Below are 9,656 nucleotides of genomic sequence, written 5' to 3' on the forward strand. Positions count from 1 at the left end.
AATTTAGCACCACAAAATTTATGCTTAAATAGATAAAAGTAAATTTTTTAGTGCGTTAAAGTAGTTTTGTTTTTAAACACCCAAATGCTAGACAATTTTCCCCCTAAAAACTATGGTAGTATATTTAAGAGAAAAGAAGTCCAGAAGTCTAGAACATAAACTGTTGTGCACTATTTTTTGGAATCGATTTGAGCCTGTTCCCCATCTTCTATCCCCCCAGCTATTGTTTCTCAAGCCTTGGAATGAGATGGGCAAGGGCCCAGGCCCCAGTTTTGGTTTTCTTTTGTCATTGGCTTGTTGCCTTCTTTTTTGCAATAAATGATCTTTATTCAGCCCAAAAAAAAATAAAAGTAGTTGAATACTGACAACGAGAACCGGAAATATCAAGGTAGGTTTGATAAAAGAGTTTTGGGTAATATTGTTATTAATTTTTTGAAATACGTGTGGATGAAATTGTATTTGAAAATATGTTTAATGTTGTTTAAAAATTGAAAATAAGTTATTTAACAATTCTACCAAACAGAGCCCAAAAGTTTCGAGATCATACTCCATTGAACCAAAAGTCTAAACAGTTATTGGTTCGGCATGCACAACTTTTGTTTTAGCTAGTGAAAAAGTCTATACGTGTCACATATACATAAAGTTCATCTAAAGGACTTGCTTCAAAGCAATTTTCCAGTAGGGAAACTGACAAGAAGAAGAGAGAACGTGACAAAATGCCTAGCTCATCCAATCAAAGGAGAATTTAGCATCTAATTTTTTGAACAACTAAACAAATGCTATATTGCCGTGTTTGAGACTCGGATAGATTTTTAGCTTTTTTATATTTTATTGGCTTTGGAAACATTGAAGCAATCAACTTAGCGTCTCAAGAAGCCAGCTCCTTGGGTCAAAGCAAGCTCTAATATTGGTCCAAATACTAATAATCTTAACTTCATCAAGGATTTTGTTCCAAAATTCAGACCTACAAAGATTATAACGCATCTAATTAATGGCTGTGAGTGTACTTCATATCAATTTTGTTCTTATCAAAGTCCTTATCATTAGCGGTTTGATTAGTATTTAAGATTTAACTGTAGCTAGTTTTCTTTTTGTTAACAGATGATAGCGTTGACTTGCTTTTTGCCTGGTTTTTGGTCCTTTGTTAGTTCTTGATTGTGTATCTCTTCATGCTTTTGGTGCACTCGTTTTGGATTTATGACTTCGAAAGTTGTCGTTTCTTCCAAGACACTACTTTGTTTATGGATTTTGATTGATTGTGCTGGTTTGCTTTGTAATTTGATCACTAGATGCAACTAGAAAATAGACTTACAAGGGATTGGTTACTTTTTAGTTAACGCTCTTTTTAATTGTTGTCATGAAAGTTGTTGCAGCCACCCACTTTTACAGGTGAGACAAATTATTAAGCTCTAAATCTTAAACAAGTAACATAGCTGGGAGTCCAAAACTCATAGATAGTCCCTCAGATACATTACAATTGTTCATTAAGAAGGTGAGGGTGTACCTCCTGAGTACATGTGTTGAACAGTTGACAACATATCCAGACTTTTCAAGAACTTTTGCACTACAATTAACTGTTCTTGTTAAAAACTACCCTCATACAGTGCCTTGGCTGCAGAAAAACTCCCATGTCCCAAAATTTGGTAGCTGGGACAACGATAATATTCCTTACACAGCTTACTTTGACAATGCGCGCAAAGAGAAATCCAGTGTAAAGATGAACCCAAATGATCCAGAGGAGAATCCAGAGGCCTTCATGTACATGACAGGGGGCTCAGAAATTAATGCTGATCACCATGCATTTCAGGATCCTCTCCATGTCAATTCCAATAAGTCAAATTCATCTGTAGGAAAACACCACATTGAGGGACATACAAGGCATCATGCTCACCGGAGGAACACAGTTAATCAACCAAAAATTCAGAGCCAAAACAGCATCACATCAGAATCCGGCAGTGATAAAAGCAACTCTGATAATTCAATCATGCAGCCTAATCACCGACGTGTGGGGTCTGATCACAAGAAGAAGAGTTTGGCAGAAGGAAGTAATACCTTCTCTCTGTCAATACCTGGACATGCAAGAAAAAGAAGTGGAAGTCGTCCCTCTGTTGAAACTGTAAGTCTTCTATTTTAAAATTCTAAGACAAGTCAGTAAAGAGCTCAATATATAGCAATTCACTGATCCTAATCCTATTGTGAAATAAGGCAAGAAAAAAAGGACTTGCATGATACTTAATTGGATTAAGATAATGCCTTTAGAATTAAGTTTGACATGTGTCTTTTATGTTAGCAAGACAATAGTAGATGGTCTAAGTAACATGCTAGAACGACCAATGTATGGATTCCTCAAAAATTTGAAAGTCATTCTGTTAAGTGCTACATGAAACTACTGATTTTCTGGATTTTATGGGGGTAAACAGCATCATAGAGCAGCCTCGGTACCCAAATTCGGAGCTTGGGATGAATTAGACCCTCAATCAGGAGAAGGATTTACTGCCATATTCAACAAAGTAAAAGAGGAAAAACAAATTGCATCTTCGCAGTTACCAAATGTGTCTCCACAACCAAGCTATTATCCTAGTGCTCAAAGACATGAACGATCTTCCCCCAGATCAAAGGTATATATATATATAAGTGCATGTGAGGTTTTGTGATAAATACATATTTCATGATTATAGTTTAGCTTTGACCTTGTTGATGATTTGGTAGAAAGTCACCTAAAGATTCTCAAAAAATAAAATAAATAAATAGAAAGGAGAAACTCACCTCAAATATTGATTCACATAATTTGTTTTACGTTTCATTGTCAAATAGGCAACGGCATATTTGGAGCATAATGTAAGTGCATGGGACGATAACACCATAAAATAGTACATTTTTATGTATCTTTTGCCCCCTTGAAAAGATGGTTTATTTCAAAATACAGTTGTTTTATTTGGTGATGTATTGCAAGTCTTGAGAAATAGACAACTCTTCTAAGAGTTGTGGATCTCCATGAATAGGTGCATAAACATCTATAAAAAAGGGAATGATAAATTATGAAGGTTGGCTTGCGGGTCAACCTTCATAAACATTCATACGGGTTAGTCCTCGAGTCTTAACCTAAACGCCCTACTCGAGGATTGACGTAGCTTAGCTAACCCTCTTTTTTTGTTAAAAAATAAAGAAAGATAAATTATGAAGGTCATTCCATTTCACCCTCAAAACAGAGAGGAATATAATTGGTTCGTATTGTGTGTGTAAATTATTGGTAGGAGGCCTTTACATAGACATATAGAATAGGTTTAATAGTACATAAGTACATCACACAATACAAACGTAGTAAGGTCTAGTATGGTATACTGACACGCTAAACCTTGAGATGATATTTATGGCCCTTGGGCCTATATCCTAGTAACCTTCCTCAAACTCATGTTGGGTTATAAGAGACAAACTTGAGTTTCGATACAGGATCACGAAAGTGTTCCAGTCGATAAGAGTAAAAATATCAATCAACTAATTATGGGAGGAAATGCAACGCTCCAAGGTGTAAGGTTGAATTTAATCAACCATGTGTTGGCTTTATTCTATGACAAATTTGCTTGTAATATAACACTTAGAAACCTTGTATTTAGATGGGAATCATGTAAGGGTAGTGTGTGAGAGAGTGTGAAGAAATGCTCAAGACAGTGCAGTGAAGCAGAGACTCGCGGCTTGGCCTCGCGGGTGGCTCGCGGCTTGCAAGCTGCCAAAAGTTGCACACGTGCAGAGCATGCAGGGGAGCTGAACAGTCATGCCAGCTGGAGCACTACAGGACAAAAATCCAGACTGGCCATTTAGCTAGCTCGCGACTTGAACTCGCGACTCAGTTAAGTCGCGAGGTCAAGTAGCCAGCCAACCCTGTTTTTGGAAAAACTGACTCTTTGCATTCTTTTCTCACACCAGTATAAATACCCCTCATTCCCACAAGATATAAGTGGCTATTCAGAAAGAAAAACCCTAAGAAAGGTTTCTTCAAAACACCCACCCAATTAAAGAGAGCTACTCATTCTTAGAGAGAAATCTTTGTAGTCTCTTCTCATTCCCTCTCTCATTGTCATACCTATTGAGAGGAGATTTCTATCCAAACACTACCCACACCCATTCAGAGTGTTGAGTGTTTTTGGAGTTTTGGGAAGCATTGGAAGATGCCAAGGATGGCGGATGCTACGGTCTAATAGCGGAATCCGGTAAGCTAGAAAAGAAAAAGGTTCGGCGCAACCTCGTTGGAGCAAGAAGCTTGGAGGGCTTAGGTACATCGGGTAGATTAGGCTTGGAGGGTCTATTGCTGTTCATGTATCCCAACTACATTTTCTAGTGGATTGATTACCGCTTGGAGGGCGGCGGAGAGGTTTTACGCCGAGGGCTTCGGTTTCCTCTTCGATAACACATCGTGTGTTGTCCTTGTGTTTGCATCTCTCTTCTCTTAATCTTTGCCTTTTATTTTCTGCTGTGGTTGTGATTTTAATATGGCTTAGATTGTTTTCCAATTCTCTTTTATAGCTTTTGTTCATTTTCCGCACACTAGTTGTTTGACATAAAGCTTGAATTGGTTGTTTTGTAATTTGGGGGTCTAAACGTTCAAGGGTGTTTATACACGTTTTTGAACTTTCACAAGGTATTTTGTAGAACAGGGTAATAGACAAAATAACAATCAATTTCAACGTGCAATGTTATGTTCATGGAAAACAGAATTATGTACAATTTGGATCACACTCATTTTGTGTGCATTTGGGATGAGTTAAATTTTTCAACTTATTTTTGCTATTATTTATAGGTCTCACTGCACTTTTTGATACTATTCATGGATCCCAATGTACTATTTAGATTAATTTTTAATCTTTTTTCTACACTTTCAGTAAAAAGTTTTCAGTTTCAGCTAAACAAGCTATTCCAAATAGACACTGTGTATAGTTATCCAACTTCATCAAGGGCAAGGACTTAGGAAAGAGGTCAATAAATGGATTAACAAGAGTAAAGCAAGAATATATTTGACGAGTTAGATAAGATGTACAATTTTATTTTTTGTTCCCAAAAGACTACATGATGGATGGGAGATGTTTTTTAGTAAAACCATTATAACATCAGTAACCCTTTTGCTTAATACCATAGCCAAAAGCATTGCCAAGCTTAGTGCACTTATGAGGGTGAAGATTAGGAAAGTAAATACCATACTAGTATCAGTTGTGCCGACCAGTACTCCTTCTAAATGTACCACAAAAAAAAAAAAAAAGGGTTGTATCGGTCTATATTAGGGATATTTTGGTTGTTTCAGTCGGTATTGGCATTTTAGTCAGTATAATAAAAAACTTAAAAATATTAATAATTTTTTTTAAAAAATCATTAAAAAACATGTTATTTAAGCTAATATATTAGTTAATGTAATTAGGCTAATATGTAGGCTTATAAAATATGTAGATTTTAAATTTTTATGTTAATAAACATAAAAAATTCATAAATTCATACTTACATAAATAAATATAAACATATATTTATGTATAAAAATATATAAATAACAGTAATCCTGAAACGATACACTGGTATCAATTGAAACGTGAATATTTAGTGAAGATGAACAAAGTAGACACATAAAAATAAATAAAGAAAATGCTTTTAGATGATTGTAGTTAGGAAGGGTTCCAAATAGGTGTGTATAAAATGTAAATAGGAATAGGAGTCGTTTATATAGATATATAGAATAGTTCTAATGGTACATAAGTACATTACATGGTACAATGGTAGTATAGTCTAGTACAATATACTGATATACTAATGGTTTGTTTAGATTGAAGGCAATGTTGTCAAAATCGGGATCTTATGTAAGATCGTGCGAGGTAGGTGAGTCGTGGATCATAGGGTCAAATCGTGAATCGTAAAATCCTACATTATTTGAGAAAAAAATTAGTATGTTAAATAATTACATAAATTATACATTCATAAAAAACAAAAAATTGCATCCATTTGATGTAATTACCATACATCATTACATCCATTTGTAAGTATCATTTAAAGAGGCCAAAAATCTCAAAATGTGATACTCTATTGGGATGTTATTTTTCATTTGGTTCAACTAACACTTTATCTCTCTACATTAAAATAACAAAACTTGGTCTATTGGGATGTTATTTTTCATTTGGGTTTAACTGAGTATTCTGTCAAGTTAAATAAGATTTCAAGAAACTAGGATCGTTTGGAATCGTCAGAATTGTACAATCTTGAACGATTGGTAAGATCCTTAAAAGATCAGATCGTTTTGGGTAGGTGAGATCGTAAAATTGTAGGATCCAAATCGGGATTTTGACAACCATGATTGAGGGGAAGGAAGGGGAAGTAGAGTAGAGTAGATTTAGCCCAAAAATAGTTTATTTTCAGCCAACTTTACTCTACTTCCTTCCACTCTCCCCCTTCATCCCTCCATCCAACAGGCCTTAAACCTAGACATGATATGGTTTGAACCTTGGGCCTATATTTTTACAAAAATAGGTAAATTAGTATATGTAGGGTCTGTTTAGGATCCGTTTATTTTGCTGAAACTGAAAACTTTTTACTGAAAGTACTGTAGATAAAGGTAAAAGTTAGTTAAAATAGTATAGTGAGACCTATGAATAGTACCAAAAAGTGTAGTAGGACCCATGAATAGTACCAAAAAGTGTAGTAGGACCCATGAATAGTAGCAAAAATAAGCTGAATAGTAAAACAAGTTGACAAATTTCATCCATACCAAACGTTTGGGAAGCGTGTTTTACACTTCCCATGTCCTGCGTTTGCCTTCTTCTTCTTCTTTTTTTTTTTTTTTCTTTTCTTTCTTCAGTGCCTCTTGCATTGTTCATGTCCGGACATAAACAGTGCATTTAGGCATGTAAACAGTGCAATGCACGTGAATGGTAACTTTTTTATTGTTTTCAATTTTCAATTTTCAGCAAAATAAACTATATCCAAACGGACACTATTCACCACCTTCATTGAATTGCCGTTGAGACCAACATGTACTGCACTTTTTTTTAAAAGGAACCTGTAATACACTTGATAAGTTTCAATTTCTTTCTTTAAATCTAATTTTCAGATTTCATCATTAGTGATATTATTATATCCTTGTGATACTATGCAGATTTGTTGCTGTCTTTTTTCAAGTGGAAGCGAGTGAAGTATGTACATGGCTTTACTTTTACAGTTTTACTTCTCACTCCCTAGTCTAAAAACTTTCAAGTTTGTTTGTTGACTTCGCTATTTTTCTCGAAGTATTTGACTACTGGATGTTCTACTGATATATATATATATATATATATATTTTCTATTTGTAATTGCTTCTTGATTTTTCTTCTGAATTTTAAAGAAGTTTGGATTAATTTGCAGGGAACACTATCCTCTTCTGGAGTTTATAGCATGCATATTATTGAATATTTTATTTCTTTTGTTCAGTCACTACAAAAAAACTGGGTCTATAGTTGGAAATTTTGTTTTGTTTTGTGTAGTTGACTCATATTATCTCCTGCCAATGGTTAGATTCCCCCTGCATGAATTTTTCTCACCTCGAATAGGTTATATAGCCTTATAGGACCGGGATGGATATTACTAATTGCTCACCTTTCCCGAATATGTATGTGTGTATAAATTATTTTTATATAAAATTTTAAAATTTTTTTTGTTATCTCTCTCTCCCTCTGAAGGCACCCCTCTATTTTTTTTTGTTATCTCTAACTCATCAATATTGAAATCATCTCATCACGAATGATAAAATACTTTCAACTCATTTTACTCCATCCTACACTACTCTATGCCTGTGCGGGTTTTTGTTACTGAATAGGACTAAGGACACCCAATTCAACCTCATTCCTAGGCCATTCCTACCTAAAAACACCTTCAAAGCATGATAAATAGTAATCATTAAACATAAAATCACCTTATCAAAAACAAAAAAAATATCATGATTTAAAGATTCATTCTTTATTACATAAAAAAAAAATGGTGTACTTTTTTTTTCTTCAATCCATCCGCTTGCGTGTTTCATAAAACTGATATCAAGGGTGATTCATCAAGCAAATGGCTGAAAATGAATTGTTGAAAAAATCAAAATAACAAAAAATTTATCTAGTCATAATGGAAAGTTTTTAAAGATTATACCCATTAATTATTGATGTGTATATCAGTTAATAACTAATTGGCACATCTTAATATTTCCAACAAAGTTTTTCAGGGTTCAAATCCACCTTCCCCCAACTATTGAATTATAAAAAATAAATAAATAAATAAATAAAAGGGCCTTTGGTAGACCAAAAGAGAGAAAAAAAAAACAATAATATTATTTTATATATCTTAAATTTGGATTATTCTATAGATTTTAGTTAACTCAATTAGTAAAAGTCATTTTACTTAAATAATTAAAGTACCTACCAAGTCAAAATTGCTTATATTTTAAATTGTCGATTTAGAAGTTGGTAGGTCAATGACACTTTGAAAATTTCTCATCTTTTTAATTGATTTTTAGTATTGGAGGTTAAAAAAAAAAGATTTTTACAATCTAGCAAGTCAAAACTACTCATATTTTCATTCTTAAGTTTAATTGTATCTACGAAAATTATTGCATTTGACGTTTTAAAAAATTGTGTACGTTTTTAGATCCCTTAAAACACAACCAGATTAACCTAGTTATTTAGCCAAGTGATTACTTAGTCAAATTATCAGATCTAAGTTAACACAAATATATCATATCATTGTAAAGTGCGGAAAATAAAGAACACAAAGATATGATGACCCAGGAAACCACACCGGTAAAAATCTAAAGAGGATTTAACCTAGCTATCCTCAAGGTGAACCGAATACACTATGAAAGAATCGAAGTTTTACAATAGTGACTTAGACCACTAACATCCTATTGCTACCTCATGTAGAAAACTTACTACCACGACCATGTGACAGCTCCAAGACCACAGACTCCTTCTTTCTTGGATTCCCAGTAAGTACAAGTACTCCCGCTTGTGTATATTTAAGCTTTTATTGCAGCAACTGAATGATCATCAAGCTCTCAATAAAATCTCATTCTTGATAATCCTAAGCATGTGTGAAGGCAACCATCTCTCAGATCTCACAAGAAATTCACACACAGAGCAAAATAAAGCAACCTCAAAAATGTGGCTAGGGTTTCCCTTTTATACCTAGGGCAAAACATAAAACCCTACACGTCATATGGGCTTAGGGCTGAGTTGGAAATTCTGCAGAAAAAACATTATGCCTGACTTTCGATCGGTTGAGTCTAATTTTCGATCGATCGAGCCAGACTGAATTGCATAATGAATTCTACAGCAACTTGATTCTAACTTTACATAAAACACATACTTTAAGCAAGTCTAAAAACAAGACTAAAAACCTGTTTTGATCATGGTTTGCCAACAATACAAATTAGAGTTCTAATACATTAATTCCTAAGTACTTAGAACCTAACAAACTCCTCATTTGACAATCTGTGACAAAATACAAACACAATGCTCAAAGTTACAAGTAAATGCCCTTTACAAAAATAATGTCCATTACAAAATAATCCAACCTAACTACTATCCATCAGTTGTAAGTGTAGACAGCAGCACGACTGAATCAACATGTATATTTCCTGAAATACTCAACAAACGCATAAACGAATGTGT

At 34.1% G+C, this 9,656-nt stretch overlaps 1 protein-coding gene across 1 annotated transcript; it reads left to right on the forward strand.

Moving 5' to 3' along the window:
* The first annotated feature begins 991 nt into the window (after positions 1-991).
* Positions 992-7,274, forward strand: LOC115980233 (RPM1-interacting protein 4-like). Its single transcript, XM_031102509.1, has 5 exons — positions 992-997; positions 1,374-1,389; positions 1,434-2,116; positions 2,421-2,618; positions 7,127-7,274. The coding sequence occupies exons 1-5, from the start codon at positions 992-994 to the stop codon at positions 7,160-7,162; spliced, it is 939 nt and encodes a 312-aa protein (XP_030958369.1). The 3' UTR covers positions 7,163-7,274.
* The last annotated feature ends 2,382 nt before the right edge of the window (positions 7,275-9,656 follow it).

This window comes from Quercus lobata, chromosome 3 (assembly GCF_001633185.2).
Source record: "Quercus lobata isolate SW786 chromosome 3, ValleyOak3.0 Primary Assembly, whole genome shotgun sequence".
Taxonomy (NCBI): domain Eukaryota; kingdom Viridiplantae; phylum Streptophyta; class Magnoliopsida; order Fagales; family Fagaceae; genus Quercus; species Quercus lobata.